This window comes from Antechinus flavipes, chromosome 3 (assembly GCF_016432865.1).
Source record: "Antechinus flavipes isolate AdamAnt ecotype Samford, QLD, Australia chromosome 3, AdamAnt_v2, whole genome shotgun sequence".
Classification (NCBI taxonomy): domain Eukaryota; kingdom Metazoa; phylum Chordata; class Mammalia; order Dasyuromorphia; family Dasyuridae; genus Antechinus; species Antechinus flavipes.
The window spans coordinates 590422538-590447893 of NC_067400.1; the positions used below are offsets into that span (position 1 = coordinate 590422538).

The following is a 25356-nucleotide window of genomic DNA, read 5'->3' on the forward strand; positions in this document are numbered from 1 at the left end:
ATCAGTAGGAGAATGGCTGAATAAATTGTGATAAATGAATGTTATGGAATATTATTGTTCTGTAAGAAATGATTAGCAGGATGACTACAGAGAGTCTTGGAGAGGCTTACATGAACTGATGCTGAGTGAAATGAGCAGAATCATTGTACATGGCAGCAACAATACTATGTGATGATCAATTCTGATGGACATAGCCATCTCCACCAATGAGATGAACCAAATCAGTTCCATTTGTTCAATAATGAAGAGAACCAGCTCCACCCAGCAAAAGAACTCTGGGAAATGAGTGCGAATCACAACGTAGCATTTCCACTCCTGTTTTTGTCCACCTGCATTGTTGTTTTCCTTCTCAGGTTATTTTTACCTTATTTCTAAGTCCAATTTTTCTTGTGCAGCACACACACAAAAAATAGTATGGACATGTATACATATATTGTATTTAACATATACTTTAACATATTTAACATGTATGGGACTCCCTGCCATATAGGGGAGGGGGTGGAGGGAAGGAGGGGAAAAGTTGGAACAGAAGGTTTTGCGAGGGTCAGTGCTGAAAAATTACCCAAGCATATATCTTGTAAATAAAAAGCTATTTAAAAAAAAAAAAAGTAAATTTATTTAGAGGATTAGGATACTATAGTGTTCTGGTTAGTTTTCTGGAGGTCTTGGATCAGCATTCGTTTCAACTGAGTAATCATCATGAGAATAGCCAAGGATAAAGTCTAAATTCTTTACTGTCTCCTTCACAGTGTGTCTCCTTGCTTGAGGTCTGGGCTAGCTTTCTAGAGGCCCTTCAGACAGGCCTTGGTCTCAGTGGGGGAAGTAAGGAGACAGGCCGGCCACATCGAGGCTGATGAAGATGGAATGTCTTTCCTTGGCTCCGAGACCTTGAGCTCCAGCCTCCAGTCCTCTGTCTTCTCTGAGTCTGTCTCCAAGTCCATTCTAGGTCTGACTCTGACCTCTTAAATACTCTATTACAATTACATCATTACAGTATACTGAGGATAAACCAATCATTATATCACTAGGGAATCATTATTTGTCGAAATATTAATTCAATCATACTGAACTAGAGGACTATTAATCACCAGGTTAAACCAGAAAACCATTGTCTTATCAGTTCTACTAAGTTAACCCTTTGTTGTAAGAATCCTTGTTTCAAGTACAGAGTTCTGGCCCATTACAGGTTACAGATAAAATGAAGGGACGCAATAGACACCAGGAATAGTAAATATGAAATAGAATGGGAGAGCCTATGAAAGACCAGTTCTTTAGTAGAAAGGGAGCACCCCATGAGAATGGGGCATGCCCTTGGCTGGCAGGCTAAATGCTGAAAGGGACTTAGCACCCCCAAAGAGTTATCTGCAAGAGGGAGAAGTGGGGTTGGGAAGCATAGTGGAGTTAGGGAGATACCATGTGGCGTGGAGAAGGGTAAGGAGAAAGACTGAAGCAAGAATGTAGTGGTGGGCTTACCTCAAGGAAGGCAGCAGCCCTGGGATGATTCACATGTAGATTTTATAGGGGAAATTTAACCTCAAGGACATGATTGGGATTTCTACTGAGGGCGGGTCTCAGGAGTTTGATATAACTTGGATTTCAGACTGGAGGACCTCCCTAACGGGTGGGACCATGGAGCAAAACTGATTTCTATCAGCCTTCCGTCTGCTTGTCCCAGGGATCAGTTCTTTAATTCTGCTTGGGCCAAACACTGTTCAGGACCTCCTCACTTCCACGAAGCCTACAGAGGAAGAGATCTTCATAAGGAGGTTCCTCCTCATTTTGGCCATAACCTTCTCTGCTTATATTGAGACAGGCGTGTAGAGTGATGGGCGCGGGAATCAGAAAGATCTGCATTTGAATCCTGCCTCACTCTTACTCTGTGACCCTAAACAAGTCGCTTATCCACCTGTAAAATGGGAGTGACATTTTTGTACCTCCCAAGATTTAGTATAGTGCCTGGCACATAGTAGGATCTTAATAAGTATTTGCTGAAATGAGATAAGACGAAAAGTGCTTTGTGAACCTTAATGGGCTATAGAAGCGGTCCAGCGATCATCAATGCAGTGTGGGAGGTGGATGGAGGGTGGAGCTAGCCTAGCCTGGTGCAGCTCCCTGCTTGTGGTTGTGTTGATTTCCACCAGGTGGCAGCAATGCCCAGTTAAATGCCAGGCTCTTTGCTGGCCAGTTCTTCCTTTCCCCGGGGCCATTTTTCAGTCATTTCCCAATGATATTCAAAGAGCTCAGGGGGTCCCTTCTAATGCTCCGCTTCTGAAGATATGAAGGAATGAAGTACTTTTTGGGGGACTCAATTAAGGATCTTTGAGTACTGATGGGGAGGAATTGGGTCAGAGAAGACTGTGATCATAGAGTTGAGTCTAGTGGGCTTTGGCTTGGGAAGCCAAGGATACCCACCTCAGTACATGACTTATCCAGGCCATTTTGTCTGTGCCCTTGCCCAATGCCCCTTTGCAGCTTAGATGCCCATCTTTGACTCTTTGGAGCAGGAATAACTCCCTCTCCAAGCAGCTTTCCATAATTGCCCCTCTAGCTCACTCTATATTTCCTTAGCATTCCCATCCAGAAAATGAAATGTGAGCCTCAGGCAGGTGACTTTTATATCTTTGAGAGTGTTTCCTCATTTGCATGATAAGAGAGCTGAATTAAATTAGCAATTCTCAAAGCTGGACTCTGGTTCTGGTTGCTTTGGAAGTGACTAATTAAAAAAAAAAAACATGTAATGGGTTTCTTTTTATTTTTAAATTTAAAAAATTCATTTTAATTTCTAATATGGTAAATATCTCTAGATAACCCACATAAACAAAAGCTTTTTGGTGGTATCAATTTTTAATAGCATAAAGGTCATCTAGGTGACTTAGTGGATAGAATGCTGGGTTAAAGATCAGTAAGACTTTTCTTCCAGAGATCAACTGCCAATTCAGACACTACCTTTGTGAGCCTGGGCAAGTCACTTTATCCTAGTTTCCTCATCAATAAAATGAGCTAGAGAAAGAATCAAAAATGAGCTAGAGGGAGAAATACTAAGTCCAGCGACTTTGCCAAAAAAAAAACAAAAAACCCAAATTGGGTCATGAAGTCAGGTATGATTGAACAAATGTAATGAAATAAAAATATTTTGAGAATAGCTGAACTAGATGATCTTTAATATTCCTGTCGTTCTGACATAGTGTTCTTAGAACTTTTCCACGTCCTCCATTTTGCATTCTAAAGTCCTTAACTGTTTTGACATGTTTCCTAAGCGCCCTTTCAGCTCTGATATTCTCTAAGATTTTATGCCTCTGAAGCTACACATTATAGGCAGCTAGATAGGGGACCCTGACCACTTTCCCCCTTACCACTCCAGGTTTCCATTCTTTTTTCTCCTACACTAATAATTATCTTGGCTCTGAAACCCCCAGTCTCCTCTTCCACAATTACATCCCCCAAGCACCAAAGACACCACACACATAAAAATATAGAATGGTTTTTATTGTATTTTAGTTAAAAAAAATAACTGTTCCACTGAATGAAGTTTTTTTTTTTTAAAGGGGGGGAAAACCCAAAAGCAAAAAAAAAAAAAAATTATTTTATAGTCATCTGTACAAAGACATTTCCTAAGGAAACACCACCGGGGATTCCCATTGCTGCTTCATTAGTATCTCTGATTTCTGCAGATTATTTATACCAAAATAAAACCTCTGAAAGTTCAACAGTGAGCTTAGTATGATCTTCTGAGTTACTAAAATAAAGGGTATTGAGTCTAGAAAGCAGTGACATTGTCACGAGAGACAGAGAGGTTGCATAACTTCAGTGGCAGAGCGGGTTGGTTTGTGTTTTGGCTGGGCGACTGACGACCGATCACAGCATTAAGAAATCACATTGACAGAAAACACAACATCTCGGGAAGCAAGGCCACCACTGGCTGTCGCTCAGGCCGTGAGGTTGGGGGGGGAATCACAGAGGAGCCAGGCCAGGGGCTCTCATGCTTCCCTAGCCTGGTGCACACAATAAGACTTGTCTTGATCACCAAAATCAACCTGGAAGACGGTGAATAATGTCCAATTGGACACCGCACCACACATTTGTGTGAATGGAGAGACTGACGAATGAATGGGTCTGAACTGTGAAAGGAGAAAGGGCAGAACCCAGGGGCTAAAACAGACCCTTTGGCTCTTCAATGTCACAGTGCATGCAAATACACCTAAAAGCACTTTTTGGATGCTGCCTGGAGAAGTCCGATAGTTGTATTTTTTTCTCTCCCTTCTTTGGGGACTGGTCCCTTCCTTCTGCATCCCCTTCCTGATTTCCTTCACCCTAGCCCACAATTTCCCCAGTCTTGTTTATTAAACCCTCCAGCCCCACTGAGGCCTTGGAGCTGGGTGTTTTTGCCCCACTGTGCCCACTTGTGCCTTAGACATCCCATAAGATGGCTTCCTGGCAGACAGTGGGCCCAATGAGGTAAGAGGGGTACAACTGCTCCTCTACCTACTTCAACCCAGTCTGAACATGAGGTGTTAGAGCTTAAGATACTTGGTGGGATGTCTTTGAACTACTGAACTGTTATCATGGGACTTCCACAGGCTTTCTTGCCAGATCTGGGGGTAAGGAATGTTGGGGAGACTTTGGGAAAGTAATAGCTTTCCTTGGGCCTCAGTTTTCCCATCTGCAAAATGGGGTTGGAGAGATCTGACTAGATGCCTTTTGAAGTCCCTTTTTCAGCTCTAGGGCTTATGTTTTATCTATCTAGGCTGCCCCTTGTGAAAGTGACAGCTTTCCTTAGGCCTCAGTTTTCCCATCTGCAAAATGGGATTGGAGGGATTTGACTAGATGCCCTTTGAAATCCCTTTCAGCTCTAGCGCGCTGATCTTATGTTTCATCTGTCTAGGCTGCCCCTCTCTGCTCTCTGACTTGTGGTGAAGGATTGCTAAGTCTTTTCCCCTTTCTTACATGATAAGAGATGGTAACTGGCTCTAGAGCACGGAGCTGATGACCTGTTTTGAGCCCTGAAGGTTCCTGTGGGGCTGGCAGAGCTGGCAGGGATTGGCGGAGGAGTGAAGATGAGGGCAAAGGAGAAGGAAGGAAGGGGGTGGGAGAACAGAGAGAAAGGGGAGGGGGTCTGTGCCTGCAACTGCTCTAAAAGAGCATGTTCTTATACTCGGTAGAGAAGCCTGTGCACTGGGAGTCCTAAGGGCCTAGATACAGGATTATATCTGAAAGGGGTTTCCTGGAGCGGGCAGAGGTGCCAGAGGAAGCCGGTGGTGATGGCCATATTGTTAGGGGAGCATGGGAAGAGCAAACAGGCAGGAACTGGGAGGCTGGGTTAAGGCCCAGATGGGCTCATCATTCACAGGCAACAGCTCTTAAGAATTGGTCCGTTCAACCATGAGCTACTCGGCCTTTCCTTGGAGCCTCCATGGGGCAGGGGCAGGGGCCATGGGGCAGGGGCCAGGAGGGGGTGGCCGGGCCCCGCCCTGCTCCCTGCTCACTGCTTGAAGGCTGACTGGAGCTCCTTGAAGGCGGCTTTTCTTTGTTTCTGCTCCTCGGCCTGTCGTTTGCGTTCCTCCTGCTCAGCTTTAATCTCTTCCTCGAACTTGCTGGAGACGTTGATCGCTTGGACCTAGAAGTAAAAGGGAGTCAGGGTTGGGCCACCAGGAGAAAAAGAGGTGGGAGGTGTGGGGATTACCTTCCAGCCTTCCCACCCTCCAGATACTCCTTCCTCTTTGCTTTTTTTTTTATCTCTTTCCTCTTTCCCATTTCCCAGTTCCTCTTATAGGTTGGATTCTTCTGTCAGAATATAATTATGAAGGTACAGACCATCTTGCTTGTTTGTATGTTTCCCCAGCATTTAGCATAGAGCCTAGCACATAATAAACATTCTTCATTCATCCTTCTATCTAACTCTGTCTTTTTCTATCTCTTCTGCCTGTCTCTGTTTCTTCCCCTCCCCCCCATCATCTATCCATTCATCCTTCTGTTTATCTAATTTGTCCATTCATTGATCCATCAATCTGTCCATCCAGGCCTCTTTCTCTCTCCCCATCTATCCATTCATCCTTCTTTTATCTGTCTAGTTTATCGGTTCATCCATCTCTCTGTAGTTTATCTAGTTTATCCATTCATCTGTCTTTTTCTATCTCTTTTAGCCTTCTGCCTGTCTTTTTCTGTGTCTCTAACCATGTACCACTGTCTTTCCCCCTCTATCCATTCATCCTTCTGTTTATTTACTTAGTTCATCCATTCATTGACCCATCCATTCCTTTCTATCTATCCATTCATCCTTCTATTTATTTATCTACCTCATCCATTTATCCATCTACTCCCTCCTTTCTCTCTAGCCATCCATTCATCCTTCTGTTTACCTATCTAGTTTATCCACTCATCCACCCATTCATCCCTCTTTCCCCCATATCTATCCATTCATTCTTCTGTTTATCTAGTTTATCACCCTTCTATCCATCTCCTTTCTGTGTCTCTAGTTTATTCATTCATCCTATCCACTCCTTTCTTTGTCTTTATCCTTCTGTCAATCTATCTATCCATCCTTTTGTCTTTCTATCTAAATTTCTGCTGATGTATCTAATTATTTATATCTCTATCCATCCATCGCTATCATATACAGTAGAAAGAATATTTGATTTGGAGTCAGAAGAGATCAGGGTTCAAACCATCACTCTTACCCTTAGCTAGCTGTGTGACCCTGGAAGAATGCCTTTACTTTGATGGGCCTTTGTTTCTCCTTCTGTAATATTAAAATTCAGGTCTGGCTGTGACAGCCACCCTACTCAATAAACTGCAATGTCTCTCAGGATCAAATACAAAATAATGTTTGGCATGTAAAGCCCTTTATAACAGCCTTCTCCTACTTTTCCAGTCTTTTTACACCTTACTCCTCAAACTCTATACTCCGAGATCCAGTGGCACTTTTGCTCAGCAGAACGTTCCATCTCTGGGCATTTCCTCTGGCTGTCCCTCACATCGAGGAGGCTCTCCTTCCTCACTTCTGCCTCCCAGTTTCTCTAGCTTCCTTCAAATTTCAGCTCAATTCATCTCTTTCACAAGAAGCCCTTCCCAATCCCTCTTTTGGTGCCTTCTTTTCTTTTAACTATTTCCTACTAATTTGTTGTTTCTCCCATTAGATTGGAAGCTTCTTGAGGGCAGGGGATGCTTTTTTGCCTTTCTTTGTAGCCTCAGTGGTTAGTACAAGGCCTAGCACATAGTAGGTGCTTATTGACTGCCAGAGTCCCAGGGCTTTGAGTGAAGATGTGACTTTTTAAAGATCACAAAATTAGCAAATTGAAGAGCCTTGATTCAGACCCAGGGACCCTGATTCCAAAAAAAGCCCACTTTCCATGACAGTGGGGGGGAGGGGAGCACAGGAGGGATAGAAGTATGTTTATGTGACTGGGGTGAGGGGCTTGGCAAAATGTGATGGAAATGGAAGAATGTGGGGAGGAATTCACTTAATTGTGATGGAAGCCAAGGGAGAGGGGGAAGAGATGGAAGAGAGGCTGCACGGCTTGTTCTGGAGGTCTAAAATTAGGGGATTTTAGTGTCTTCTCTATTATGGTAGTCTGGTTCTGCTGCCTCAGGCCGCAAGACCAGGTGAGAAAGCCCTCCTACCCTCCTAGCCCACGAAGAAAGCCACAGAGCTCCACTGGGAGCACCGAGCTTCAAAAACCCTTCTCTTCTCCTTACTTTGGCCTCGAAAAAGTTCTTGGCTCCTTTAACGCCTTCCGTCGAGACATCGATTTCGGAGCGCTGGGCGAGAACGTGAAGGCCGCTGTCCTCCTGCAGCTCCCCTGCTGCCGACTTCCGGAAAATCAGGAGGAACTGCAAGAAAAGAAGGAACCCGGGTCATAAGGAAGCCATGTAAAGGTCCTGGGATCATGGTCCCCTCCCACCAGCCCAGCCTCTCAGTGCAGGGACCTGCCAGCCCGGAGAAATCATCAGGACTGAAGGTGGGAATCCCTGGAGTCTGGGAATCTCCCTCAGGGGCCCGGGTTAGTGACTACTAACTACTCACGTAAGTACATGACTTTGAACACTTCTCTGCTCTGCAGATCTCAGTTTTCACACTTGTAAAGTGAGAGGATGAGACTATATAAATTTTAAGATATCTTCTAGTTCTGACATCCCAGGTTCTAAGGGCCCTCCCAGCTCTGACCACCTGGGTTCTAAGGGCCCTCCCAGCTCTGACATCCCGGGTTCTAAGGGCCCTCCCAGCTCTGACATTCTATGTCTAAGGGCCCTCCCAGCTCTGACATCCCAGGTTCTAAGGGCCCTCCCAACCCTGACATCCCGGGTTTTAAGGGCCCTCCCAGCTCTGACATTCTATGTCTAAGGGCCCTCCCAGCTCTGACTTCCCAGGTTCTAAGGGCCCTTCCAGCTCTGACCTCCTATGTTCTAAGGGATCTCCTAGCCCTGACATCTTGGATTCTAAGGGCCCTCCCAGCCCTGACATCCTGGGTTCTAAGGGCCCTCCCTGCTCTGACATCCTGTGTTCTAAGGGCCCTCCCAGGTCTGACATCTTGTGTTCTAAGGACTCTTCCAGCTCTGATCTCCTGGGTTCTAAGGGCCCTCTCAGCTCTGACCTCCTGTGTTCTAAGGGATCTCCCAGCTCTGACATCTTGGATTCTAAGGGCCCTCCTAGCTCTGACATCCTGTGTTCTAAGGGCCCTTCCAGCTCTGACCTCCTATGTTCTAAGGGATCTCCCAACCCTGACATCTTGGATTCTAAGGGCCCTCCCAGCTTTGGCATTCTGTATTCTAAGGGCCCTCTCAGCTCTGACCTCCTGTGTTCTAAGGGCCCTTCCAGCTCTGACCTCCTGGGTTCTAAGGGCCCTCCCAGCTCTGACATCCCGGGTTCTAAGGGCCCTCCCAGCTCTGACATCCCGGGTTCTAAGGGCCCTCCCAGTCCTGAATTCCAAGTTTACAGGGTCACAGTTGTAGGCCTATAAGAGACCCCAGAAACCCTCTAGCCCAAGTTCCTCATTCTATAGAGTAGAACTCTTGAGGCCCGAAGAAGCTAACGAGCTTAACTTCAACAAGGTCAACTATAGGAGGTGGGATTGGAATCCAAGTCTTCTTGAGTCCAGATTTAGGACTACATACACTAAGTCACCAAGGTTGGGCACAGGGATACTTGTTGAATGCATGAATTAAATCCCTAACTGCTTATATCTGGATACTTTGTCCTGGATAGAGAGAGAATATTAAAATTCTGATTTACCAGATCAGCCTGACTGTGACAAACTTACCACCTCCTAGGAAGTTTACAGTATAGGCAAAGAATCTAAGATAAGACATTTCTCAAACTCTGGAACCTGCAGTTCCAGCAAGTTATCAGTCTATTTTAGTGGTGAGTAAACTGAAGGACAAGAGTTGGGGTCCCCTCTCCCAGAGCTTCATTATGTGAGGCCTGCCTTTGGGAAACCCAAGGAGGTCAGAGGCCCAGCTATTTTGAGGTACCCCCAGGTCCCTATTTTGAAAGGGGGTTCTACTTTTCCCGACTCCCTTTTATATCTCCCACGTCATGGTGACGGCCTCAGCTCCCTTCCCAGCCCACCTCCCGGAAGCTCAGCTTGTTGTCAAGATCCTCATCTACTTCTTTGATCATGTTTTTCAGACCCAGATGTGTCTGAGGAGCTTCGAGCTTCTCCATCATGAGCTTCAGCTCCATCAGGTCAATGAAGCCGTCTCGACCAGCGTCATACCTGGGGGGTGAGAACAGCAGAGGGTGAGAACAACTGTGATTTCTGTCTAATCCAAACTCTAACAGCTAATGCCCTTACTGGGTACTAGTCTGCCAGTCACGTGAGCCCCAGGGGTAAGGGACAACACTGGAGACAGTTTTATTCACCCCTGAGCAATTACTCTCCATAAAACTTCTAATATATCACAGCTGGGCCCTTAGAACAAAGCTTCTTAAACTCTGGGTTATGACCCCATGAGACCATTAAGAAAGTGAGGATCAAGAAAAATATGGCAACAACAAAAGTTACCAAATAATTTCCCAAGATTTAATTCTTTGTGTAAAAAGAAAGCACATCCATCTCATTAATATGCAAATTTGCTTTTATCTTTAATAAATGGCAAAATCATATATATGCCAAAGAAGTGTTTCGAAATAAATTTCTTTATGATGTATTATCAATAAATGTTGATTTATATACCCATTTTATATTATCTATATATTTGCGTTGTGCAAAAATTTCTTGGGCAAAAAGGGGATGAAAGTGGAAAAAGTTTAAGAATACAGGATTGTATTCTTAATATCAGAGCTGTGAGGAGCCTTAGAATATGAACGTCAGGGATAAGAGAGCCCTCAGAACATAGAATGTCAGAGCTGGGGGATCAGTAGGGAGCAGAATTTAACATACAGAATATCGGAGCTGGGAGCACACTTAGGACATGAATGTCAGAAATGAAAGGACCTTTAGAACAGATGGGAGGATTCTTAGAACAGGAAATTTTGGAGGGAGACTAGGATATTGCAGCTGGGAGGAATCATAGAATAGAGTGTCCAAACATTAGGATATAAAAAAATAGGAGCTTGGAGGGACTTTAGAACACGGAATATCAGAGCTAGAAAGTGCCTTAGAAGAACCAAGGCGATCAGAACTGTAAAAGGCCTGGGAACACAGAATGGAGAACATAGAGTGTCACAATTGGAAGGAATTTGAAGATCATCAGATTGAATTTCCTCCTTTTTGCAGACAAATAAATGGAGGTTTGGCAGTGAGTCTCCAGAGGACAACAACTCAGATCTTCTGACAGCTCACTTGAGAGTGAGTCCACTGTCTCTACACAGAGGAGACAAAAGGGGAGGGGCAGTTGACAAAGAGTAGGGATAACGATCCAGTTGTCCTTGGGAGGCTGGCATTTTAGACACACCCAACCCTTATCTCCTTTCCCAGGATTCTCAGCAATTGCCTCAGAGGACTTGTTTCCAACCTAATATCCCAAACTTCTACCTAGCCCTACTTTTTGGCCTTGGCTCTTTCCTTCTTGAAAATATACCACCAGAAACATACAGAATTTAAGCTCCTTGTGGACAGGGGCTGTTTGTTTCTGTGTTTCTGTTTCTAGTATCCAGTACCCCAACATAGTTCGGGTACAATAAAAAGCCTGTGGAACAGCTGAGCTAAAATGACCCTCCCATCAGATTTCTGCAGGTTAATTCTTCCTTTCAGTAGAAATAATTCTTTCTGCAGACTAACTCTCCCCTCTATCACAACTGCTCAGTAGAAGCTAGTCCCTGCCCCTCTGTTCTGGAAGGGAAGGCGTATTTAGGGCACTCTCAGCTGGTTAGCTCCCAAAAGACATTTGGGAAACAGACACTGCTCGCAAGAGGCCTCTCTCTCCCTGGTTTCCATGAGCCTCCCCCTCCCCGGCAGCTGTGCCGGGGTTAGAGCAAGAGCTGCCAAGGGCACATCACACAGTGGGTGGGGACACAGGCTTGCTAACATGTACACAGGCCCCTGCTTATCAGTGAGGCAAACCTCTCCCAGGCTAGGGTTGGGCAACTGACAACAGCTGCAGTTCTGGAAAAGCCTGGGGGCTTCAGGAAGGGGACCCTTTTCAGGCTTGGGGAGATAGAGCCCTATGTACACTTGCTCTTATAGATAGGATGCTGATAATTGTAGTCTAACAGTAATAAAACTTAGAATATAGGATGTCAGAGCTGGGAGGGCCCTTAGAACACAGAATGTCAGAGCTAGGAGAGCCCTTAGAATCCAGGATGTCAGAGCTGGGAGGGCCCTTAGAACCCAGGAGGTCAGAGCTGGGAGGGCCCCTAGAACCCAGGAAGTCAGAGCTGGGAGGGCCCTTAGAACCCAGGAAGTCAGAGCTGGGAAGAACCTTAGAACACAGGAGGTCAGAAATGGAAGAATCTTAAAAGACCATCTGGACCAAAAGTCACACAGTATAAAGAAGGAATTTGAGGTTTATGGCAGCTGAAGAGATTGACCCATGGAGCAGTTCATTTTATTCCTGGACACCCGACTTCTGCTCCTGCAGAGTGATTTCCTGGGTGAGCTATTTAGAGAGCTTCGGGTAGGAATGTGGGCATGTTGCCAACCTGTTGTAAATCAGCCACTCCCTTGAACTCTCTCTAACTGGGCTCTCTTTGGCAGCCAGAACAGGGCTCTCCATCAGCAAATGAGTTTGAGAGAAAAAACATTGAATTTAGACCTAGATTTGAATCTTGATTCTGCTTGCTGCCTCTTGTGGGTCCCTTCTTCCTCTCTGAATGTGCTTCTTCTTTTCATAAAACAAGACCCTTTTGGTAATAAAAGTGTGGCTACTTTCCTTAGTGGAAGGACAAGGGCAAGATTTCCACTAAGTCAGTTTTACATGACAAATCAATCATCTGAAGGAGTCTTGGAGAAGGGCACATCTCCCAGGCCTTAGATGGAGAAAAGACAGAGAGGAGAGAGAAGGAAGGGCTCCTTCCGGGTCCCCAGGCAATCGATGTTGCTAAGGACTAGGGTGGCTGAGGAAGCAAAGTGTGAACACATCTCTCTCTGAGCAGATATACTGGGGAAGGGATGTGAGAAATGATGTGAGAGGATGTGGTCAAGGCTGTTGGGAGGTATAGAGGGACCGGCCTGAGTCCGGTCAGAAACCAGAAGTTCCTGAGGGCTAAAACACCCCCCCCCCCAGTCTCCCCAGAAGCCTCAGTTTAGAAGAACACCAGAAATAACTACTGGAGGAAGCAATCTGGTAAGAATGAAGTGGGCAGAGCTGGGCGATAGTGGGCAAATCATGGGATCTCTTCCAGCCTCAGTTTCTTTCTCTGTAAAACAAGGAGACTAGAAAATGTGCCCTATTCCTTCTAATTCTATACTCGGGCTTACAGGGCTCTCTGAGGCCATTCCCCCGCCTCGGCGAAGGACAATTCGGAAACCGCCCAGTCTACCCGCTATTTATCTTGCCCATAAACGTTCTCAGGGAAGGCAAGAAAAATCAGGGGAATGAAGACCAGATGCTCCCATTTCTACAGTTCCTTCCAGTCCTGGTAAGCAGTTAACAAATATCTCTACATTAATGTTCAGTGATTCTTCTCAGCAGGGACTAGAAGAGCTCCATTTCCTTCGCCACTCTGGAGGAGGGTCCACGGTGGAGTGACTGTGAGCCACCTGGATCGCTGGAGTATCTGCCGCACTCCCTGCCACACTCCTGCCAGCTCAGGCCTTAGCCCGCTCCAAGTCAATAAGTTTCCAATCAATGCGTCTGTGGTTGCGCTCTGGGTCCCCAGGGTCCTGCCCACAGGCCAAATGGTCTGAGAGATATGATTAGGGAATGCAATGCCTTGGAGCAGGCCACAGATGGGCCAGCAAGACCAACCGCAGGGGCTGCCGGAGGAACTGAGCTCTTATGTGATGGAGGAGGCTGTCCAGAGTCAAGCTGGGGAGGGGATTATGACCAGCCAAGGCCCCAAGGGATCCGTGTTTACAGCTCAGTGCTTTGCACATAGTAGGTATTCAGTAATTGTTTGGAACTAGAAGCAGCTGGGGAGCCTATAGGAAAGACAGTGAAGAGTGTGCCGGGGCAGAGGAACTGGTCTGAAATCCTGGCTCGGCTCTGCCAATGGCTCCTTGTATGAACTTAGTTAGGCAAGATACCTTCTTCTGGTCCTCATTTCATCAGTAAAAGCAGGAGCTTCAATTAGGTGATTTCTAAGACTTCTGGCTTTAAAACCCATGATCCTGCATTTGAGTCATAGGTTTTGGACCCTGAATTTAACTCTAAATATGTAATTATGTAAGTTAAAGCCTCAACTTTCTCATCTGTAAAATAACCACAGGGTTATTGAGATCATAGAATATCAGCTCCTTACAGAAAGCAACTGTTTCACTTTTGCCTTTGCCAACAAAGCCGGGTCCTGAGGAGGCTACTTAATGTCTGGTGAAGGAACTGAAAGGGCTGCTTGCAACTCAGAGCCCCATAGGAGTATGAGCTGTCAGTTGGTTACCACCAGAAAAGATGGGGTATTTTCATTAGCTCTAGGAGCAGTGGTGGCTAAGGGGCTTGGTTTGGAGCCAGGTAGACAACCTCGAGTTTAAATTTGTCCTCAGACACTTACAAGTTGTGTGATCCTGAGCAAGTCACTTCATCCTATTTGCCTCAGTTTCCTTTCTGTAAAATGAAGTGGAGAAGGAAATGGCAAAACACCCCAGGATCTTTGCCAAGAAAACCTCAAATGGGGTCATGAAGAGTCAGACACAACTAAAAACAACTGAACAATTGGCACACTTTGAGTCTGTGGTGAGGGCAGATCACCCTTGAATTAGGACTGGACCCTTCCCTCCCCAACGCCCCCCCCGCCAAGCTTTGTGGGGTCAGCACCCAGGGTAACCTGGAAGAGACTGTTCTATATCATGAGGATGGAGGGAGAGGAGAGCAGAGGGTCTGGACCTGTGGGCACTCCCAAGTCTGGCCTGTTATTGGTGTGAGGCCCCCGGTGGCCCCGATTCCTCCCTCTGGGCTCAGTTAGGTCTCATTTCCTTCCCCTCAGGTCCCCAATCCAGTGCCTGCTGCTGGATAACCCAGAGCTCCTCCCAGGCCTTGTGTCTGATCAGCAGGATGACTGCTGCCAGTCCAGATGTCAGCAGGGAGCAAATCTGAAGGCGGGTATCTAGCTGACAATGGCACAAGCCAGTTCCAACACTCGCTCGCTTGGGAGCAGCAGCAAGCTCCTTTCTGCCTCAGATTCCATCCAATCTTGCAAGGGAGGAGCAGAAAGCAGATGAAGAGTCTTTCTAAGGTAGTTGAGGCACAATATTAGATCATTAGTTTCAGAGATGATTTCATCCCATTCCATTCCCCATCTCTCCAGAGAGGTAGGTGATGTGGCCACATGTGGCTCACTAACTTTCTTCATATGACTGAAGACTGAATATTTGAGAGTGTCAAAGCTAGGACGGTCCTTAGAACCCAGGAGGTCAGAGCTGGGAGGGCCCTTAGAACCCAGGAAGTCAGAGCTGGGAGGGCCCTTAGAACCAAGGATGTCAGAGCTAGGAGGGCCCTTAGAACCCAGGAGGTCAGAGCTGGGAGGGCCCTTAGAACCCAGGAGGTCAGAGCTGGGAGGGCCCTTAGAACCCAGGAAGTCAGAGCTGGAGGGCCCTTAGAACCAGGATGTCAGAGCTGGGAGGGCCCTTAGAACCCAGGAGGTCAGAGCTGGGAGGGCCCTTAGAACCCAGAAGGTCAGAGCTAGGAAGGCCCTTAGAACACAAAAAGCTAAAGCTAAAGGAGCCTTAGAACATAGAATGCAAATCATCTGAGAGGGGCTTTGGAACAGAGACTGTCAGAGCTGGGATAGTCTTACAATGTCAGGTTGGCAAGGTCCTTAGCACACAGCATTTAGGGAGGGACCTAGACAAACCTCCTCCTTAACAATATAAGGAAAGTGAAGTCCAGAAAAAGGAAGTGACCTTCCCACCACCACACACAGAAACCTCAGGCAGGCTTTTCTCCTTTCTCTTGCTTTCTCCCCATCCCCCCCCTGCCCCAGGGAAGGGATGGGAGGCTCATTCATTTGCAGAGAGGGGGAAGGCGGCGCTGGGCCCTCGGCACTGCCTGTTTGGTGGGCCGATCCATCCCTGGCCCTGCTTGGCAACAGAGCATCCGGGCCCGGGGCTCAGCACCTTTCTCACTTGCTGAGAGCCTGGAGACCCTGGCACCCTGCCCACATTCCTGCCCGCCTCTCAGTGAATAGCTCATCTCGGGAACGACTCAGCAGCTGCAGAGCCCCGGATGCTCGCGGACAAATCAGTCCCTTCCCCCCTGGCCCCGAGTTGGAACAGCTCACACATCGCACACGTACCCTTCCATTCAGATTAAGTCCCCTCCTCCTCCCCTCCCTCATAACGCCTCCAAGCCCCAGGGAAAACTGCGGCTCCAAACGTGCTGTGGGCATTGGGGTCCCAGAGGAGGCTCGAGGGGGCGGCCTGAGGGCTGGGGTGGGGGCGGCCTGTGGGCCGGGGTGGGGGCGGCCTGAGGGCCGGGGAGGGGGTGGCCTGAAGGCCGGGGTGGGGGCGGCCTGAGGGCCGGGGTGGGGGCGGCCTGTGGGCCAGGGTGGGGGCGGCCTGTGGGCCAGGGTGGGGGCGGCCGGGGCACCAGGGCTGGTCTTCTCCAGCAGCTCAGCTGTGGAATGCTGGTGGGCCTTAGCAAGGGGATGAGCTTTATTCCCACTTGCTGTAGCCATTCTCTCCATTGGGGTTGGACCCTTGAGTTTGTGACTCATTCACATCCCATGACCCTGAGCCTTCCCTTTCCTTATCAGGCCCCAAGGCTCAGGCTCACCTTAAAGTTAGTAATGCCCTTGAGAAGCTCACGATTCACTTACACCATTTCCCAGATGGGGAACACTGAGGCCCAGATATAGCTATGACTAAGGGTAAAAGTCTGGTCTGTAGTATAACACTAACTAGAAACATAAAATCATGGAATACAACCAATAGCAGAATTGACTGGAAGTGGGGGAGGGAGCCTAGAACACAGAATATCAGAACTAGAAAGAACTTTAAAACACAGAATGTCAGAGTTGGGAAGGCCCTTAGAACACAGAATGGCAGAACTAAAAAGAACCTCAGAACACACAATATCAGTGCCGTGAAGGCCCTTAGAACCCAGGAAGTCAGAGCTGGGAGGGCCCTTAGAACCCAGGAGGTCAGAGCTGGGAGGGCCCTTAGAACCCAGGAGGTCAGAGCTGGGAGGGCCCTTAGAACCCAGGAAGTCAGAGCTGGGAGGGCCCTTAGAACCCAGGAGGTCAGAGCTGGGAGGGCCCTTAGAACCCAGGAGGTCAGAGCTGGGAGGCTGCTGGAATACAGAATATCAGAGGTGGGAGGGATTCTTAGAAGATAGAACTCTTTCCATCACTCACTAACTCATTCATTCATTCAACAAGAATTTATTAAGGTCCTATTATGTTCCAGGCACATTGCTGAGTGCTCTAAAAGCAAAAACTAAATAGCCTGTAGCCTTAAGGACTAAGAGTCTGAGGCAGAATGACTCCACAGCAGTGAGGCAGTCTCTATTCCTCCCCCCACCACCCCCACAGCAGGACTCAAGTGGGGATTACCCAATCACTCACCACTTCCTCCAAACTCAGCTACACTGGATGAATTTTGACATTGGACCAGTCTCTGAATCAGTCAGGGGAGAGTGTGGGGGTGGGAAAAGTTTTTAGAACTTCCTGGCGACACATGGGTGAGTCACAGATCAGTCTCAGGGCTCAGAGGGACCTCGGGCCCGTCCTGGTACAATAATCCCCAGTACCAGTGTCCTGGCTGGATGCTAACTAGCTGTCACCTGGGAGAAGTCCCTGCCCCCTGTAGAATGGGGGGATTGGTTCCTTCATAGCTGTAGATACAAAACCAATGATCGCTGAAATGAGTTCATCCTCCCTTTATCCGAAAGGGAAAGCCAACCATCTTCCAAAGCAGGTCGTCCCACTCTGGGACAGCCCTTATCATTAGGAAGTTTCAGTTCTTCACGAGTTTTTCTTTTTGCTGAACAGAAATTTGCTTTTCTGCCTCCTTTCATCTTTCCCTCTTAACTCCCCATACTCCTAATTATACCTTAAGGGCTGAGAGGAAAAGTCCGATGGCACTTCCACTAGACAGTCCGGCCAAATAGTGAAAGAGGGCTCCGCTCTCCATCCTTCTCCCGGCTCAGTATCCCAGGTTCTTCCCCTGATGCCCCCAGGCCGCTTACCTTCCTGCTCCCTTTCTGTGGATGTGCTCCAGGTTATCACTGTCCCTACTACAACATCCCATCTGACCGGGACACTTAATACAGGCTCTGAGAAAGGAAGGAGAGAGTGGATGTCTCACATCCGGCGTCTCCCTCCTCAAGAGCCTGATATCTATCGGTGGCGATTGAGGGGCTGGGGTGTCAGACAAGAGACCAAGGTCAGGGTCAGGGCCAAGGGAGGGGTCTTGGAGTCAGCTGACCGAGCCCTCTCCCTCGGCACTGGTGGGGGTGTGTTCGGGGAGCAGGGAACACTCTTTTTAGCAGCCCCTCCAAGTTTGTTCCATTTGGAGTGGTCTCCCTTACTCTATGGCTACTTCATTGGTCACAAGGCTCAGTCCCATGGGGGCTGAGACAAAAGTTTAATCACGGTGACTGATCATGAGCACTGAGGTAAGATTTTCTGAGGCCTTTTAAAAATATGTGCAAGAAAGGAGGGCTAGGTGGTGAAGTGAATACAGCATTGCCCTGAGGACCTGAGTTCAAATCCAGCCTCAAACACTTACCAAGTCACTTAACCCTGACTGCTTCCCCCCAAATATGTGTGATTTCTGAACCTTCTACCACTATGATGGAAGCAAGGTAAGAAACAGCAAAGGAATAATAAAGGATTAAAAAAATGAAATTTATCAGTGGCTCTGTTCAGATCCGAAAATAAAAGTCAAGAAGCAGAAAAATGGCTTTAGAGTTGAATCCCACTGTTATGCTGTCCAGATCAGATGAAAGATGTGGGGATAAAGTCACTTTAACATTTCTCCTAACCTTGGTTTCTACATCACTCACTGGATCTTGAACTAGAGTTGGAACAGCCTGAGAAGCAATCAAGTCCATCCCTCTTCATTTTACTGATGAGATTAATAGGAATTATATGACTTGTTTAGGATCACACAGCTAGGAAGTATTTCAGGCTGAATTTGAACTCAGATCTTTCAGGCCCAGCATAGCTACTAACTTAGAGGGTTAAACGTCAGTCCCACAGGAGCTCAGGGATACTTGGTTGTGCTTGGATGTTGGGGAACCATCTGTTCTCTCATTTGAGGAGTCCCTTGTAAAATTAAGGAACTGGTCTGTGCTGAGCAAGCAAATGGCCAAATGACCTGACTTCCTTGCACCCCCCAGAAACCACTTCCTCTGCCCCAGTTGTAGGAGAGTTGTGGCTTTAGAAATTCAGGCCCAGAACCCAGAGCTGGAGTGCTGGACTCTGCCTTATGAGGCCTTGGGACTAGCAGTGGAGGAGGGAAAAGATGCTTTTTAAAAAAACTATGTGATGTAAGATCAATCATTCCATAATCCTAGCTTTAGTTTCCTCAAGTTTCCCAGTTTTGATTTTCCTTTCAACTTTAGCCCATTTCTTACATTCTGTTTTCTAAGGCTCCTTCCAGCTTTGACATCCTGGGTTTTAAGAGCCCTCTCAGCTCTGACCTCCTGGGTTCTAAGGGCCCTCCAGCTCTGACCTCCTGGGTTCTAAGGGTCCTCCTAGCTCTGACCTCCTGGGTTCTAAGGGCCCTCCCAGCTCTGACCTCCTGTGTTCTAAGGGTCCTCCTAGCTCTGACCTCCTGTGTTCTAAGGGTCTTCCTAGCTCTGACCTCCTGGGTTCTAAAGGCCTTCCCAGCTCTGACCTCCTGGGTTCTAAGGGCCTTCCCAGCTCTGACCTCCTGGGTTCTAAGGGTCCTCCTAGCTCTGACCTCCTGGGTTCTAAGGGTCCTCTCAGCTCTGACCTCCTGGGTTCTAAGGGCCCTCCCAGCTCTGACCTCCTGGGTTCTAAGGGTCCTCCTAGCTCTGACCTCCTGTGTTTTAAGGGTCTTCCCAGTGCTGACATTCCATGTTCTTAGGGCCCTCCCACTCTGACATTCTAGATTCATTCTAAAGCTTTTCCTCATTATATGAAGAAATTGGAGAAGAGGACCAGGCTACCAAAAAAACAGAGGTGGGACAGCTATTGGTATAGTAGGTAGAGAGCATCAGCACTGAAGTCAGGAGGACCGAGTTCAAATCTGGCCTCAGACACTTAACATTTCACTGTGTGACCCCGGGCAAGTCACTTAACCCCATTTGCCTCAACAACAACAACAACAAAAAACCAGAGGGAAATGAAGAAGAAACAAGCCAGAGCCAGAACCACATATCTCCCCTGGTCCAGGAGGAAGGCTGAAGTCAAATAAAAATGGACAAGGCAAAGGCAGAAGTCAAAAGGAATGAATACATTTAAGTCAAGAGAAACTTGCTGTTCTCTCAGGAGAGATGATTAAGGACCTTCCCTTATTTAAAGCCCCACCTGGGTGGAAAGTTCTCAGCCAGACACGTCTTCCCCAGATAGTCCAGATGGATTTAACTGGTTTTCCACTTCACAAAAAGGTTCCCCTGGTTTTATGGTATGGGCCATTGAAGTGGTTTATGGACGTGGTAGGAGAAAGTAGCTTTTCTAGGCCATCCAATGGGATGGTGCTGAACTACTGCAGACTTAGGAACTCAACCTTCACCTCCTCTCCCAGTGATTTTCTCCAGAGAAGTTCTGGTGCTCATCTTCTACGTTACTCTGGGAAGAGTGATTGCTGTCTTTAATCCCAGAAGACTGATTGGAAGTACATGAAGTCCTGCCTGCAGGGATGTGCTCATTAACTCACCGCTTCCCTAAGGAAGACCTTGGTTGAATAGGGAGAAAAGAAGCTCCTGGAAAGAAGGGGAAAAATGGGAGAAAGGGGAGCACAGTGCAATGGGATGAGACCATCCAATGGGACTCCCAGATGGGGACCTGCCTGCATTTAGATCTCAATTCTGATATTTATATTAGCGCTAGATGACCCTGGGCAAGCCACTTGATTTCTGTGCCATAGTTTTCCCTCAGGGACATTCCCTACCTCACAGGAAAAAACCAGCTGCAAACCCCCAAGGCACTCTGGAATAATAATTCTAATATTAGAACTAAGAAGAGGTAGTAGTATGGGGCTGAAGGAGCTGAAAGGAGAAGCTACAATTGGGGTGATCATTTACTGAGTGATAACAGGGACCTCAAGAGCTTGTGAAAGGAAAGAAGGCTTGGCTGGAGAAAAGGGAACCGTGTAGAAGGGACTAGTTGGCTGCCAAAGGACAGGGACAGGGTTGGGTTGATGTAGGGAGAGTTAAGGAAAGGGGTACTGGCCTCTGATTGCATGTCCGGAGACAGAATTACACGCTGCTGCTGCTGCTGGTCTCACTTTACACCACTCAAAGCCCTATCTGAGTGGGCACCCTAAAGGAGAGATGGTCCAAACACCAGCCAAGTGCATTTCTCTTAGCAAAGGGAATTACTGGCAAAAGTCTGGGTAAATTTCTAAAAGGGAAGGGAGATGAAGGGAAGTGAATTTGGGGTGAGAGGGACCAAAAGGTTTCTAGGGTTCTTTCCATCACACTACGGTCTTGAGAAATTGGTAACCTCAGGAAAAATCAGAATGCAGCAGGTGAGGCTGTCCTACACAGCCCAGAGGGGAAGGAAGACGATCTGGGGCTGATTTTGACTCATCTACCCAGAGCTCACGAGGCAGCTCTGCGTAGGGAAAGATCCCTGTGGATAAGAGGCGAGAGCTCCTTAGAAAAGAGAATGTCCCAACTACGCGGGAAGGGTATTTAGAACATTTAGAACAGAAAATGTCCGAGCCAGGAGGAACCTTAGAATAGAGACTGTGGAGGCCGGTCTGGGTTATTCTAACTTCCTTATTGAAAAGATGAAACTGAGGTTCAGGGAAGGGAGGATAGATTTAGATTCCTACCTCTGACTCATGTTCTCATCCCATCAAATAAGGGAGCCGAGGAGGGGAGGGTGTGTGTGCAGGTTGGGGGGGGGCTGGAGGAAATCTCCATCCTGGGTGGGATCAGTGGAAGGATTTGGAGGCTAGATGGGCTGGGACCCAGGAGTTCACTGGGCCTCAGTGTCAGGAGCAGAATGGGGTTTTGTCTTCAGCAGGAGCTGGTTAGTTACTGCTCAACAGCCTGGGGACGGCCGGTCTGGGCTGGCACAGTGGTGCCTTGTTTTCCTTGAATACTAAACCTGCTTGAGCCAGAGCCCAAGACGAGCCTATGGCTGATTCCCTAGAAGGCCTCAGCTCTAATCATTTCTTCTCCCAAACGGGGAGCCTACAGGGCTTGTATCAGTTCCACCCAGCTAGGAGGTGGGCAGGTTTCCATTCTATTGAAGTTATGTCCTGTGGATGAGGATTTTCTAGATGGGGTTGTAAAGGTTGGAAATTTCCTGGGGGGCATGTCTTTCAGGGCCAGAACAGGAAGGGAAGGCCAGAAAGGAAGGAACTTTGGAAAGATTTAGGGCAGGGCTGTGTGGCATTGGCTGCAGGACATGAAATAGGGTAAATTAGCAGGGAAGTCGTAAAGAATCATGGGAAGGTAACATTTAGAGTGGAAAGAGGATCTTGGAGCTCATCTAGATCCTTTCATCTTGCAGAGAAAGCTGTCCAAGGTCAACGTAAGCAACACCTTGTGACTCAGGTCCTGACTTGTCTAAACCCCGGGGCTTTTTATAATTAAAGGACATGGAATCAGATACCCAAAGGTTTAGCCTCCAAAGAAATGTTTCCTGAGCTTTCCAAGGAATCAAATGCTAAAAAAGGACCTGAGAGAAGGCTTGGGGCAGTTAGGTGGTGCAGTGGATAGAGCACCAGCCCTGAAGAGAGGAGGACCCGAGTTCAAATGTGGTCTCAGACACTTAAAACTGCTCAGCTGTGTGACCTTGGGAGCAGGCAAGCCACTTAAATCCAATTACCTCAGGAAAAAAAAGTTTGGGAGTCATTGTTCTACTAGGTGGCACAATGAATGGAGTGCTAGGTCTGGAGTCAGGAAAACATCTTCCTGAATTCAAATCCAGCTTCACATACTTATTAGCTATATAACTCTGGGCAAGTCATTTACTCTGTTTGCCTCAGTTTCCTTATCTGTAAAATGAGCTGGAGAAGGAAATGGCAAATCACTCCAGTGCCACAAAAACCCCAAATGGGTCACAAAAGTCAGACCAGTCCCCTCCCTATGCCCTTATATCTCAACTTTACTCAATGGAGAACATACATATACACCCATCTCTCATGTAGCCATGGAACCTTCAGGACAAGGAGAACTGGGCTCAGATACTTCAGATCCATCCAATAGCTCCAGAAGATCATCCAAATCTTCTGAGACTAGGGGGGAAAGGAAGGGGAAACTTATCCTAGAGAAATTCCTAAGGCTGGAATGAGATCAAATTCCTGTCTCCTAGTCAGCTATTAGAATGAAAAGGATCATGGGGATCACAGCATTTAGATCTGGAAGAGGACCTTAGTCTCCTAACAGTCTCCCAATTTCTTCTTGCTCAAGGTCATAAAACTAGTCAAAGGTGGAGCTGGAATGGAAGCCCTCTGACTAAGGACCTCTTGGGGACCCTCCCCAATTTTATTGAGGAAAAAAGAAGCCTAGAGAAATAAAGATAAGCAGCTGATGGTTAACCAGAATTCTGAGATCTCAATCCTGGGAGAGCCAGGTCTCAGAGATTCCCATTATACCACACAGCCTTATCATGAAGTCAAAAGTTTCAGTATCAGGAGAGAAAAGCAGAAGGGAGAGAAGTTGTGAAATTGGGGGTGGGAGAGCTGGGGGAAGAGCATTTGCAGAAACAGAACAGAATCCAGTCCTGCTGTGAGTTTGGATTTCTGATGGGGCTGGCTGCTAAATGACAGAGACAGTCTCCTGATGCTGCCCCCATCCCGCTCCTGGCACAGAGACAGTTGCCAACCTTACTGCAGGCACCTCCTCGAGCCGACCAAAGTCAGAGCTCAGACTGGAGGCTCATTGCCTCCAAGCTGTCTCACATCCCTCTCTACACTTCACCTCCCCAAACACTCTCTCTCCAACCCAAAGATTTCTGGGCCACAGTTCAACCATCAGGACCATTCCATCATCCGGAGCCAATGTTCCTGGAAGCCATTTGCCCTTCTCATTCCCAGGGCCCATGAGGGCAGCCTCCAGCCTGTACCTGCTCTGCAGGCTTCCTATTCCCTGGGAACTTTCTTTGGGGCCAGCCTGTTTTTCTTTTAGAAGCCCCGGTAGCCAAGGCCTGAAGAGGGGATAAGGGAGGAGAGGGAGAAGCTAGCTGAGGGCTTGGGATAGAGGCAGGGAGAGAGATTTGAGTCTTAAGGGGAGTTTTCAAAGGGGAGGGGGGACTGGTGTTGTGTTTTTTTTCCTACCTTATAAGCAAGAAGTAGGGATTGGGGATAGGTAATCTTAGAGAAGGTTTAAAGGGGAACCGTAAATGGAGCCTTTTCACTCCAGGGCCCAGGAGGAAGATTTTCAGGAGACCGGGAGAGAGATTCTTAGGGTGGGAGCACATAGAATGGGATACAGAACTGCAGAGTATGAAGGCACGGTTTGGGGAGGTGGGGGATGAGAAATGAAGGATCTTGGGAAAGTCTGGGCCTCAGTTTCCCTATGTGTAAAAGCAAAGGCCCCTAAGTAGATGACCCTAAGGACACTTCAAGTTCTGAAAATCCGTGATTCCGAGAAGGGCTGGAGGTGGGGGGAGGAGGCACCTGACCCCAGTGCGTGAGTTAGGAGGAGGGGGGACGTGGGGCTCAAGGAATACACTCACTGCTTAAACATCTTCTCCATGTCCTTGATCTGCTTCCTGGAGAACTCCTTGAACTCGGTGTAGGGGTTGAAGACCCTCCGGCTGGGGGACACAGGCTCGCCGATCCCCAAATTGAGGTCCGCGCGCCGCTGCAGCTTGGCGCTGAGCTCGCAGTCGGCGCTGGCCAGCGGATCCCCGGACTCGTCCGCTGCCCCGGGCCCTGCTCCGGCCGCGGCCCCATTGAGCCCGGACTGCGGCCGCTGCTCCTGCCCCTGCTCGTGATCGGAGCCCTCGCCGCCGTCCTCGATCTGCAGCCGCCGGTTCAGCTTGGTGGCCAGCTCGTCGGTGGCCATTGTGGCCGGAGGTCTGGCCGCGCCTCGCCGAGCGGGGCTGCTGGCAGGGCTGGGGGACTGGGGGGGCCGGCTATGGCTGCGCGGGCGGCTGCTTGCGCGGCGCGGCGCGGAGCTGCTCTCTCTGGCGCGCCGTTGGACTGGCCGCTCCGGCACGGCCACTGGCTAGCTCGCTTCTCGCTCGCTCGTTCACTCAGCCTCCCGCTCGGCTCCCTAGCCTCTTCCTCTTCCTGACACTCCCCAGCGCCAGGCACCGCCTCTTAAGGTGGGACTTGGGGCTGCGCAGCTAGCCGGCGCCCCCCGCCCCATTCCTCCTTCGTCCCCGCCCCGCCGAGGTGGCTGCTCTGGAGGGCCGCTGGGAGGGATGCTCTCTCTATTTTTTTTTAAGAGACATCATTTATTTATTCCGTGGCCGGACTGAGGTTTCGAGGGCGCTGACCTCCCTGCCAAGGCTTGGGAAGGTGGCTTGGGAGCAAAGTCTTGGGTTCCAAACTTCCCTTCCCCCAATTCTTCCCATCCCCCAAGGCAAGTTGGAGTCACTATCCAAGCTGAGCCAGCTAAACGGGACAGGTCGGGCTGGGGGAAGTGAGGGGAAAAGGATAGAGGGTTAAGATTTCTCCAACGTAGTTCCCAACCCTATCCTCCCGAACAGTTTCCCAGGAGGGATAAGCAATA

At 48.3% G+C, this 25356-nt stretch overlaps 1 protein-coding gene across 2 annotated transcripts; it reads right to left on the minus strand.

Moving 5' to 3' along the window:
- Positions 1-3465: 3465 nt before the first annotated feature.
- Positions 3466-25356, minus strand: EFHD2 (EF-hand domain family member D2). 2 transcript variants are annotated; one of them, XM_051988499.1, is made up of 5 exons: positions 24353-25356; positions 17716-17802; positions 9563-9710; positions 7693-7827; positions 3466-5614 (listed from the first exon to the last, which is right to left on the minus strand). In XM_051988499.1, exons 1-5 carry the CDS (start codon positions 24682-24684, stop codon positions 5480-5482), a joined length of 837 nt encoding a protein of 278 aa, XP_051844459.1. In that variant the 5' UTR covers positions 24685-25356; the 3' UTR covers positions 3466-5479. The 2 variants fall into 2 exon arrangements, with proteins under 2 accessions (XP_051844459.1, XP_051844460.1); XM_051988500.1 differs by lacking the exon at positions 17716-17802 and having other exon boundaries at positions 24353-24916.

Bases quoted from the DNA above. Each gene is read 5' to 3' on its own strand.
- EFHD2 (XM_051988499.1), bottom strand. From the start codon at position 24,684: ATGGCCACCGACGAGCTGGCCACCAAGCTGAACCGGCGGCTGCAGATC. The intron at 17,803-24,352 runs GTGAGTGTATTC...TTCCTTTCTCAG, and splicing joins ATGGAGAAGATGTTTAAGCA to AGCCTGTATTAAGTGTCCCG. The intron at 9,711-17,715 runs GTAAGCGGCCTG...CTCACCCCCCAG, and splicing joins CACAGAAAGGGAGCAGGAAG to GTATGACGCTGGTCGAGACG.